The following is an 11682-nucleotide window of genomic DNA, read 5'->3' on the forward strand; positions in this document are numbered from 1 at the left end:
GAGGGAGGGAGGAAGGTGTTGTAATGTAATCAAGTCGCACTCATATTCGCACAGGAATGGTGCGCTACGCGGCAATCGCGAAATTTTTTTCTCGTTGACATGCGTGCCATCGAGGGATGCTCGAGCGAAGGCGGTGTGGTGGCTTTAGCGTCACGTAACAGGAGAGAATCCAGCGGACAAGAGATAAGGACGAGAGCACGCGGGGAGGAGGGGAGGGAGAGTGAAGGGCTCTTGCGCACGTCACGATGAATGCAGCAAGCAATAGAAAAGGTAGAAAACCCCATTAACGGGGGTATACGTGAAGTGAGAATTCGAAAAAAAAAAGCGACTGCGAGGTGAAAATGGCGCGCGGCTGGCAGGCTCGTTTCATCGCACAGTGTCTGCACTGTACACCCATCTTGCGGCATACTGTGTCAAGAGTAGTGTAGATGAAGAGCAGTTGTGGTGAGACGAGCAGTACGAAACGAACGTTCTCCGCATCAACGCTCTTCCCATCCCATGATCGCACACGCACGCAAAGAAAATGCATGACACAGTCCGCTAATGTCCTTTTGTGGCACCCGAGAAAGGAAAGGCAGATCCCGCCTCGCACACGAAAAAGAAAGACGGACGAGCACCGCCGAGATGCCGACTACGGAGATCAACCGTGGCGTGCCGGCGGGGCACGCCAACGTGCGAAAAAGATAACGAACGCCTACACGACGGTGTTCGTTTTCCGGAGAGCAAGAAATCCCATGGGTGGTACTGTTGCGCAGGGGAAGCGTCGCACATGTTTTCCCGGCACATACGTACGCTGACCATCGCCCTTCTGCCTCACGTGAGGCGTGCACGCCAATCACAGGTGCGCTGGCTGCCTCTAAGCTTTCTTGCTCGCTTCTAGCTTACGCACGTACTCCACAAAGTCGTCCATGGTGACCGGCCACGAGTCCTCGTCGTCGTACGCATCGTAGTTGTCGAACTGGGCAAACAGCAGGAGTTGCGTCCAGGTGTCAAACGAGACCCCAGACTGCTCAACGGCAGCCCTGGCTGACTTGCTCTCTGTCGCCTTCTCGCCCAGGATTGTGATGAAGTCAAGCCACTGATTAATGCGCGGAAAGCACACGTACGCGGTAAACTTGCGACGCGCCTCCTCCGCCGTGAACGATACCGGCGATGCCGAAAAGAAGCACGACCACAACTCCTTCGCGCTATCCACGCGATCCGAGGCGTCGTTGCCTTTCAGGCACCAGTTGTACAGAAACTGGTAGAACTTGCTGCGCTTGTCCTCGTTGTTGCGAATAGTGTTGTTGAGGTCCACGATCGCGCCATGGGCGGCAGCGAATAAGGGTGCGTATGCGTTCTCCCTGGTAGGCGGGGCGGCGTTGCGGGGGAGCTTGCTGATGAGCCCTGCCATCCACGCTACGAAGTGCTTCTCCGATATTCTGTAAATGCGCTTCGCTGACTCGTCAACAGCGAAGGCCAAAAGGTAGAGCGAGAGGTCCTCGAGGCTCAAGCACGTCGCGGTGGCAAGCGACTCGAAGTGACCAATTTCCAGAAAGCGCTCGACGTCCACCTCCACAGGCGCTGGGATCTGCTCATAGATGTAATCAAAGGCCTCCTGCGCCACGTTCGACTTGGGCGGCTCACCGCCCTTGTAAACGGTTAAAAACCCCATCAGGGATGCGCCACGCGACGGCTACGCTAGGCAGTGGGCCTGTGGGCAAAAACACCAAACGCCTCCAAGCGGGCACGGCAGGCAACCCACGGCCACAGCAGACGAGCAGGTCACTCGGGGAGCCGACGGGCGGAGATGGAAAGAGAAGGTAAAGCGATCGGGGAGGGGGTGAGGTGCGGCTGCGGGGGAGATGGAGATACGGAGCGCGCACACGGCACACACACGCACATACAAAGAGACACAACTACACCAATAGGGCGGAGGAGGGAGGGACGCGCGCGAAGGGCTCTGGAGAGGAAGATAGCCGGAAGGGTGAGGGAGGGGGTCGGAGTGCGTAGGGGGAAAAAAGCGAAGGATAAAGTCAAACACACAGGCGACAGTCACACCAATGTCGCCACGCTGCAATGATGGTTGCTTCAGAGGGGTAAATCTAAATCACATAGAAGCTGACACGCACACACACACACACACACATACACACACACGCACAAACGAAGTGGCGCCTACGTAGCCCATACGCCTGTGCGAAGCTCAGCGCAGGAAAAGGTGGGACTAGGCAGAGCGACGCACGCTCGAGCGCAGGCAACCAGTAAAGGGGGAAAAAAGACCGTAGTTGAGTACAGGGTGCTGTTCCTTCCCGACACCGCAGGCGACGCGCGCACGCACACACAGAGTGGAATGCCACAAGTGCGGAGGAAAAAAGTATGGAGAACGAGGCAGAGGAGAGAGAAAGAGAGAGGGATGGGCGTGTGCGTGTCGCAGGAAAAGTAACACACCTACGTAGGCGCAATCGCGCCATAACCCTGCAGCACGCCGACGAGCAGGGATAACGCGAAGCACTTGAGAGCGCCAATCAGGGGACCCTAGCCGTCCCTGACGGTTGGGTCAGAGGAGAAAGAGGACGAGGTGTCGCCAAACGAGTCGTCTCCAAAAGTTACCACGCTTCGTTTTGTTACTGTTGCTGTGGCCGTGGGAGCATGACCAATTATGGAAGTGCAGTGGCGCACAACATTCATACGAGAGAGGAGGCAGCACACACATACACACGCACGCGCACGTAAACCACCGAAAACAAAAACGGGCCAAGCACTCGTAGAGACGCAGCAACGACGTGAGTGAAGAAGAAAAAAGGTTGTTCACCGCTGGTGGCCCGCAGGCGCTGTGCTCTTCACATTTCACCGATTTGTAATGTAGCGCATCCGCGCCGGATCCGTTCGCTTGACACAGTCGCACACGGTATGGATGTTGCACTTGCGCTCCCCTGTCTTGATCCACTTGCCGCCCTTGCCTTGCCTCACGTCAAAGCTGACGTTGCGAGAGCTCACCATCTTCAGGTCTCCGCGCTTGTGCTTTACCTTGCCCTTGCTAGTAAGCTTGCGCGGGCGATCCGCCATGGCGAGTTTCCGCTTCTGCTTTGGGGCCTTCTTGGTGCGCTTGCCCATTGTCGAGTGTGTGCGTGCTTTTTTGTTCTTGTCCGTCTGTTCTCCAGTGAACCGTAGAGGCTGACTGGCGACAGAGGAGCGCAGAGCGCATTAAATTTCGAACGCCGGGGTTGCCATCATGAGAGGGGACGAGGTAGGAGAAAAGTGAATGGGAGAGAAAGGCGGCGGCATGCACGTGTGCGAGCGCTTGGAGAGCAGCAGACACTCAATGGCTGCAGGCAGCAGATGGATCTGTTCGTCCTGCTCGCTTCCTTCCTCTTTTGTGTGTGTGTGGGTTTATCTTTTTCTCCCGCATCATAACCTTCACACCTCAAAGTACCACAAACAAGTGAGTGCGTGTGTGCAGGACATGCGCGGCTGAAAACATAATGCATAGCGTTTTGTGTGTGTCGTCATTCCAGGTTCAGATCTACATCCCCCAAACAGATCAGCGCCGAGGGGCGAGGTGGTGGTCGCCGTCGGGCGGCGGGGGAGGAGAGCAACGCCCGTGCTCACGCATATCGACGGCGTCGATGCATCGAGTGCGCAAAGCGCCTTGCGGTCCCCACGGAGGGAGAAGTCTCGCGTCGGCCCCCCCACACAGAAGACACGCACACGCACACATGCACCGAGTCGTTAATGTGACGCGGCAAACTGCAGTAGTCGCATGGCGTCTGGAAAGTCGGTGCACTGCTGCAGACACTCACAGCACGGCACCAGCTGCTCCGCTTCCATGTCGTATCGCTGCCCCCACAGGCTGGCAAGGAGCTGGCGGATAGCGTCGTGCTGGCGCGGGCCTGTGCGGCCCATCCGCAGAAGCGCCTTCAGCGTCCGCATCAAGTCGTCGGCAGTCATGTCCACGCTGTGCGCCTCGACCGCGGCGCAGAGCGGCTCCAACCGGTGCGACTCCTCCCGCGACGCCTCTCCAAACGTTTCCGCCACGCGGGTCACCACCTCGGCCAACGCGGAGGGAGCGTTCGGGACTGTAGTGCGGAGGTGCTGTGGCTTGATCTGCTCCGTCAGTTCGAGCACCCGCTCCTTCGGTACTGTCGACCACGTGCGCAACAACACTTCCACAGGATTCTCGTCCGACTCCAGCCGCGGCGCGCGGGGTATGCGCGGGTGGTCCTGGATGCCGCAGTATAGCAGCGCGTTCATGACGTAGGGACCCTCGTGCGGCTCCATGTCCTTGAGTTTTTCCGTCGCGATGGAGATTGTCCGCTCGACCTTGGTGTGCCACGTTTGACGGAGCTCCAGAGGCACTTGATCCGCGGGCACGCCGCCCAGGGCGTAAAGGAGTTTGCACCGCTCCGCTGTCGTGAGGCGGCCAACGCTGCGGCGGGTCTGCCGCGCTGTCATGAGTTTGTACTTGGGGTGCTGGATGCCGAGGCACGCAAGGCCGTGGCCGACATCGATATACCACTGCGGCGGGAGGGTGTATTCACTGTCGTTCAAAGGGTCGGCAAGAGCTCGGCGCGCGCGAGGCGACAATGAGTGCTGCCCCTTTCCATCACACCTTCCTGCTTTTTCCAACGATTGAGAGGGAGAGGAGGATGAGGGGCTTTTGGTGCTGCGCCGCTGCTGTTGGTGCGCATGGGGGGCGCGCAGTGCGTGCAGGAAGACGCCATTCATGAGTCTCGCCTCGCTCGGAGGTGGTTGCCGCAGCATGGCGAGTCCGAGAACGTGCAGCCGCATCGCCTCCGCGTTGCACTTCTCGGCTTCGATCAGACTCGAGAAGAACTTCTGATGAATGTGGCGGTGCTGCAGTGTGCCGAGATAAAAGATGACCTGGCACAGCTGCTGACTGGACAAGATTGCATGCTGAGAGAAGAGGACGTCGCAGCTACGATTGCACACCTCCGCGTCATAGAGTCCCGTCTGCGCCATCGTTGCGAGGCACATGCCGGCATCTGTGCGATTCAGCTCCAGCTTGCGCAGAGATGTCAAAAGGCCGCGCGCACCGACGCAGCGCTGCATCTTGGCTTCCATTCGTATCTTCGCCTTCGCGGGCAGCAGGCCGTTCTTGTCTGCGCCGACAGCGGGGAAGTGAAACCCCTTACCGTAGATCCGGCTGGTCGTCTCGAGGAGCGATAGCACACTGAGCGTCGTTGGCCTTTCTCGCTCCAGAGACCACAACTGCATGGCATGACGATATACTGACAAGAGAAACGAGTCGAATCGGTGCGCTGACGCTGTGGGGGGCGCGGTCGTCGACGACCTTGACGCCCGTGACGCGCCGAGATCCGAGTGCGATGGGAGCCCTGCCAACTCTAGTAGGCGGGCCTGGCAGTCGTCCAGGGCACTGGTGGAGCGAAGAAGCGAGCAGAGCTCGTTGAGGTTAATGCAGCCGCCAAGGTGGCCGCCGTCGTCGTACTTTGCCGTAAGGGCCGCGCAAAAGTCCAGCGCGTCCAACGCAGGCAGCACGTCCTCGTCCGGTGCGAAGCGCAGCACTGTCGCACACGACCGCAGCAGCTTCGGCACCAACATGGAAATCCGCGAGTTCACGCTGGACGGCAACTCGATCGCAGGGAGCTGCTCCCGCAGGAGCTGGATGCCTTCGTGAGCCAAAAGAAGCGGCGCACCGCGGCGCTGGAGCAAGTCCACCTGTATTCGCGAGAGCTCAGCGCAAAGTCCGGCCAAGCTGACGCTGTGCATTATGATGACGCGAACGCCCGACTGCGGGCTCGCCGACGGCACCTAGGGACAAAAGCAAGGGCGATAGGGTGGTGGTGTGTGTATGTGGGTGAGTCGACACGCTATGGCACACGCTGTCAACGTACTGCCGTCGCCGGGAGAAATGAAAGACCAAACAAGGAAAAGAGAGAAGTCATCGACGACACGCAGGGGTAGCAGCGCCTGGCAAAGAGCCGCAGGGAGAGAGAGAAAGAGCGGGGTACGGGAAGGGGAGGGGCAGAAAGAAGGAAGGTACAGGGATGCAAGGCAGGCCAAGAGGAGGAGGACTGCTCTGTGTGTGTGTGTGGTGCGCCCCGCAGGGAGAGGAGAAAAGAAGCAAACAGGGCAAGGTTGCAGCACCAGCTGGTGCGTTCGAGCAGGTCTATTCCACCTGCGCCTCAACATAGGGCAGCCGCGCGCGATCCCAAGAAAATGACCATTTACCGTCATCTTCGATGAGTAGGTGTATCAATCCTTCGTTGCGCGCAGTGGTGACGAGCTCCACGTACTGGCGCGCTCCTCGCACCGCACGACAGGCTATGCCTCGGCAGTGGGGGAAAGCGCCAGGCTTCGCTGACTCGGGCTGCCGAGACCCAAGTTGTAGCCGTAGTAGTACCCACCAGCCGAGATGGAACCTACATGGCCCACCGACGAGGTGCCGAGGGAAACGCTCTGCGCGAGCTGGGGTGGGCACATGAAGTGCGAAAGCGCCCGCGAAGAGTTCTGCGAGGCGTCGCTACTTTTCCGTCGCGAGGAGCGCTGGATAGAGTGCTGAAGCGAGTAGGAAGCGAGGCTGTACGCATCCTGGCTCTGGGACGTGTAGGGGCCTGCAGGCGACTCCTCCGAGAAACGTGTCCCGGCGTTCTGCGATGACGGTTGCGACGAGGCCGAGTCTGAGTAGTTGTGGAAGCTCGAGTCGCGGTGGTGCGCTTCGGTGGACTGACGCAGCGAGGGATGGCAAAAGGCCGCAATGTTGGATGAGGACGATGTGGATGCGCTGCTGTCGGAGGGTATCGGCCGCAACGCCTGCAGCAGATTCGCCCGCGACGCAGCGCTCGCGTGGTCGCCACGACCGAGCATCGCCGCGGCAGCTGGGTTGCTTCCAGCGGCACACGCCCTGGTCGAAGCCGTGACGAAGGCAGAGGGAACGTTCATGGACTGCACGCTAATGGGTTGGCGGCCGCCGAGGATCACGCCTGCTCTGTACGGGCTCGGGATCACTGAATGCAGCGCCTTTTGCAGCTCTGCCGCATCCCCCTCAGTGCTTTCCTCAGATGTGCTGCTCGAGGATGACGCATATTCCTGTGCAGGCGACAGTGCGCTCGTTTGCAGACCCAGCTGGTTGTGACGCTGCTGCGAAGAGGGGGCTTGCGCTGACGGTGCCGGCGATGGCGTCGACGCAGCTTGGACCGCCCTCGTTGCTGCTGTTGCGTCCTCCGGCACATGACTCAACGCAGGGGAGTTGTAGGCCGACGACAGGGCGCTGTAGTTGTATATGCCCTGCTCGCTATGGATGATGCTGCTCGCAGCACTACCGTATTGCAAGGAGCCGGCTTGCAGGGAGGCGCGCTTGCTGGACACGGGCGACTCGGACAGCGCGCCCGGTGCCTCGCAGCCGGGGGGAAAGGTCGAGAGGCTGCACTGGCCTGTCCCTTCTGATGAATGCCAAGCAGCGCGGCGCTCGGCCTCCTGTTCTGACGGCGAAAGCTGCCGTTTGCTTGAAGTGATGCTGGCCGACTGGTGCAGCAGAGAGGCGGCCGCTGCCGGCTCCGTAGCTGGGGCAACTTTCTTCCGGGGACTCGCCACTGTGGTCGCGTTCATGACATACGTGCGACGCACTTCTGATCGTGACGGCGATGTGGTTGCCGACCGGGTCGGCGACGTTGCCATCGGCATGACATTGCTGCGGTCTGGGGTCCTCTCCTGCTCGTTTGCCGCTTCTTGTTGCCGCTGCGCTCGTAGACGGCTCACGACAGAGGTCGCTATGGGAGTCGGCGCCGTCGCGTTTGCCGATGGTGGCTCCTCTCGTGTTGGCGCAACATGGATGGGGTTCGCGCTGGTGCTTCGCTCGCCGGCGAAGAGGGTGTCACCTTGCCCCTGCGCCAGTGCGGGCTTAGTGCGCTTCCCGTGGCCATCCTTTTTCAGCACCACAAGCGTCGGAGAGGACGAGGTGGTGGTCAAAGACGGCGAGGATGTGCGTGCCGGTCCTGCATTCGTGTGCGACAGGAAGCGTGTCGGCTTGTTGCCCTGAATGTGCGACGAGGATATGGTAAGCGGGGCGTCAGAGGACCTCTGTGACTGGCTCCTTGATGGCGCTGCACAAGGGCTGGATCGAGAACTAGATGAGCCGGCTCTGCGAGATGCGGCAGGTCGGAGATGTCTGCTTGGATGGCGGTGATGGCGTGACGGCTGCCGTCTTCGCCGGCCGTGGGAGACTTCGGCATCGTTGCGTTGCTGCTGCTGCTGCTGTGCCAGAAGCAGTTGCGCCAGCGGTAGTATCTCTTTGTACGAGTCCAAGGTAACTTGTAGGCCTTTCGGGGTACCGGAGCTGGTGGCTTTAGAAAGCGGTGCCACCTGCCGTGGGTCTACGTGGCTGCTGCGGTGGTGTGGATCAGGTAGAGGTGCCTCCATCGCCTGTGTCACACGGTGCACCATGAGGCGCAGCCGCATCACCTCAGCACTGAGGTGCTCCACCTCCTGTTCCAGAATATCCATGTACATGGTAACGAAAACAACCTCCTTTTGTGCTGCTAGAGGCGATTGCTAGACAGAAAGCAACTATACGAGACCTCATAATAGAAGGACGCCGACCCCCATGAACAGAGACTTGCTGAGGGTTGTCTGTTACTCGCTTCCTCCTCCCCTCGACACAGACTAGAGAGCAAACAAGCAGCATGCAGAAGGGGGAGGGTTAGGGCATCACATGAATCAATGAAAACGAAAAGAGTGCAGCGGGAGAAGGATAACGGGATGGATGAGTGAGGTGGGCATTTCAAGGGTTTGCCCCGCCACGTCGCCATCAAAGAGAGGGCAGCTGCGTTCGTCGAAGGGGACCGACACATTCAACACGAATCGGCCATCATATGGCACGTGCACGCGTGCTGGAGGGTACCCCCTTTCAGGGGAGCGTGTCTTGCCAACATGACGCCGGTGCAGCTCCAGAAGAGGCAACGACAAAAAAAAAGAAACATGCTGCAGCGCGAGAGAGTCTTCTAGGGCCTTACTTGCACGTTGACTCCATCACATGGCATGCGCCAGAGGAGTCAGTGACAGCAATGCGATGGAACGACAGAGGCGGCAGAGGCGCAACGAGCGCGTGACGACGCAACGGCTTGTGGGCCGCTGGTGAAAACCAGCGTCGCGACCTGCCTGCCACCCATCGTGTGACAGGGCGTCGCCACGGCTGCTTTACTCATCCTCCGTCCCTGAGTCTTTGCCTTGACCGTTCTCCGTCGTAGGAATGCAAAACTCTCGTAGCACACTCGTCGCGTAGCTGCCGGGTGGCAGTGAGAAGGTGGCGACCACGACTTGCACCGGTCCCGTCGGCTCCAGCACCGATGCCGCGTTGCCGGCGCTGCTGACCGCCGGTGTCACGATACCTTCTGCGTCGCAGTGTTTCTCCCAGTCGGACTTCAGCACAGGGGTTCGCCAGCCAGCCACTGTCTCCGCACGCAGTGAGAAGCCCTTGGGTCGCACCCCCAGCGCACGGTACGTGCCGTGGAAGTGAAACACCTTCATCAGCGCCAGCGCCTCCTTCGACGCAAAGTCGATGCCCAGCGCCGCGAGCACAGCATCATAGTCGTCTCGCGTGCAGCCAAACGAGGAGGGGTACACGAGATCTTGATCTGGCCCTGGGATCGGCAGAAGGACGTCCTCGAGGCCAAAACGCGCGCAGTCGTCTTCGCTGGTCAGACGACGGGCAGCAGGCAGCTTGGAGTCGTCGAAGTTCGGCGTTGGTTGCGCATCCCTGGCCGCCACGCGCTCCTGATACGTCGATTCAAGCACGAGATCACCCACCTCGGCGTGTGCTCGACCCTTGTCGGACAGCCGCGACGAGGCCAGTAGGTTCCATACAAGACTCTGCACAGAGTGAAAGTACATCATCCCCATGGTACGTGAGAGGGCCTGCAACGAGCCCAGGTAGTCGTTCGGATTCGTCGACAGGTGTTTGAGGATGTCGCGCTCCTGGTAGCAATAGTACGGCGCCGCCTGTAGCGCTGCCACGTAGTCGCTCGCGTCGAAGAGCTCCACTACCCGCTGCATCTCCGGCACCATGCGCGCTTTGGACTCCAGGATCAGGCGAAGGCCCTCGCGAAGGCGCCCCTGCAGGAACTGGACGCCAACGTCACTGGTCAAGACGCTTGTCGTGCCGAAGCGCTGAGGGCCAAAGTAGTTGATGACCCCCACCTCTTGCACGACGCGTTCTACCTCGTGCAGGTCCTGCGCCGTAAGCGCGTGGCACACGGAAGTCTCGCCTTCGGCAGCCGACGGCGCGGCAGGGAACATTCGGAGAACAATACGAAAGTGGTTCCCGAGAGCGTCGCCGAGGCGCAACCCGTGCTTCTCCTCCGTGAAGCCGCATACCTTGATGACGTTGTGTGCTCCGAAGGCGCGACTGTTGATCGTCATGAGTCGCTCCACTGTTGTTTCGCGTACAGCAACGCGCTGCAGCGTGACGGCCCGCTTGTCCTTGGTGCCGCAGAACTGCAGCTGTCGCGAGGAGAGCTTCAGGTGGTGGGCGAGCATGCGCAGCGCCTGGTTGTTGTCCGTGTTCTCCTTGTAAAGCGTGAAGTGGTGGTACTTCGGCTCCGGGCGGTTGGCGCGAGAGCGGCGACGCTCTTCCCGGCGGTCGGCCGCGTTTGCCTTGAAGACGGTCACGACCCCATCCACCGTGTTGCTCACGTGCGTGCCGCCGAGACACGTCTTGATGGCCTTGTGAAGCGCGGCGCGCTTCTCCTTGTCGGTGACACTCGGCAGCGGAATCGACTTGGCCGCACCGGCCAGTCCGGTACGCAGATTCGCAAGGTCCTCGGTGCTGATCAGGGGTCCGATCACTTCCTCGACGGTGCTGCACGGTACCGGCGCGCCCGCCTCCGCGACCTTTGGCGCGACTACCGTTTTACCGTGGTCCTCCTGCGCGTCACGAGAACGCTTGAGGGAGCTGATGATTACGCCGTTCGGTGCAGAATCATCTGCACTCTTGATTGAGGCACTGCCGCCTAGCTCGAGCACAAGGGGAGCACCATCGCCGTAAAAGGCGGGCAGCTCACGTACCTCAAAGTCCGTGTAGAGCGTCTTGAGCGAAGCGACGGGGAGTGACCGAGCGCCGTCGCCGTTGGCATCGCCACGGTATAGCGCCACAAGTCGACGTTTGGCGCCAATGCTCTCCTCGCGTGCGGTGTGCCGGCGCACTACCGTGGCGAGAAACTGCGACAGTTGATCGAGGTTCATTGTACCCGTCGGGCAGCCTCCGCGACTGCGCTGCGACGTCGGTGCGCACGGGCGCTCGCACGAGCGAGGATGAATCGGGTTTAAGTAAGCATGCAACGGGAAGGAGAGAGCGAGAAGGCGGGAGGGATGGGACACCCGAGAAGGGAGATCAGCAGAGGGGGAGGAAGAAGAGGAAGAAAAGGAAAGCCAGCGAGGCGGCAGACTTCGCCGCATGCACGACAAAAAAAAGACGCGTCATGAGATGCGTACGTTTCCTCTTGGGCAGGCCCTTGTTCATGCAGCGGTGGCTCTCTCTCAAACACGGTTGGGCTCCTTGTGGAGGCGCACTCGCCCCTGCCCACGCACTGAGGGTAAGTCTGTGCGTGTGTGTGTGGGGGGGGAGGACAAAAGAGAAAATGTGCTCTCCGGTGTTTGTCACTCGACCAGCTGCGGCGCACCGCATCGGAGCAGCTTCGCGCGCACACACACATACACGAATAGCGC

At 60.3% G+C, this 11682-nt stretch overlaps 5 protein-coding genes across 5 annotated transcripts; all 5 read right to left on the reverse strand.

Moving 5' to 3' along the window:
• Positions 1–856: 856 nt before the first annotated feature.
• LINJ_36_5960 (conserved hypothetical protein) lies at positions 857–1654 on the reverse strand (the record flags this gene model as incomplete). Its single annotated transcript, XM_001469917.1, has 1 exon — positions 857–1654. One exon carries the CDS (start codon positions 1652–1654, stop codon positions 857–859), a length of 798 nt encoding a protein of 265 aa, XP_001469954.1.
• A 1175-nt stretch (positions 1655–2829) lies between these two features.
• On the reverse strand, positions 2830–3096 carry LEPP12 (phosphoprotein lepp12; the record flags this gene model as incomplete). Its single annotated transcript, XM_001469918.1, has 1 exon — positions 2830–3096. One exon carries the CDS (start codon positions 3094–3096, stop codon positions 2830–2832), a length of 267 nt encoding a protein of 88 aa, XP_001469955.1.
• Positions 3097–3711: 615 nt separating this feature from the next.
• On the reverse strand, positions 3712–5730 carry LINJ_36_5980 (conserved hypothetical protein; the record flags this gene model as incomplete). The annotated part of the gene is made up of 1 exon (XM_001469919.2): positions 3712–5730. The coding sequence occupies one exon, from the start codon at positions 5728–5730 to the stop codon at positions 3712–3714; it is 2019 nt and encodes a 672-aa protein (XP_001469956.2).
• Positions 5731–6285: 555 nt separating this feature from the next.
• On the reverse strand, positions 6286–8469 carry LINJ_36_5990 (conserved hypothetical protein; the record flags this gene model as incomplete). Its single annotated transcript, XM_001469920.1, has 1 exon — positions 6286–8469. One exon carries the CDS (start codon positions 8467–8469, stop codon positions 6286–6288), a length of 2184 nt encoding a protein of 727 aa, XP_001469957.1.
• A 687-nt stretch (positions 8470–9156) lies between these two features.
• On the reverse strand, positions 9157–11199 carry LINJ_36_6000 (conserved hypothetical protein; the record flags this gene model as incomplete). Its single annotated transcript, XM_001469921.1, has 1 exon — positions 9157–11199. One exon carries the CDS (start codon positions 11197–11199, stop codon positions 9157–9159), a length of 2043 nt encoding a protein of 680 aa, XP_001469958.1.
• Positions 11200–11682: the final 483 nt, after the last annotated feature.

This window comes from Leishmania infantum, chromosome 36 (genome assembly GCF_000002875.2).
Source record: "Leishmania infantum JPCM5 genome chromosome 36".
NCBI classification, from domain to species: Eukaryota; Euglenozoa; class Kinetoplastea; order Trypanosomatida; family Trypanosomatidae; genus Leishmania; species Leishmania infantum.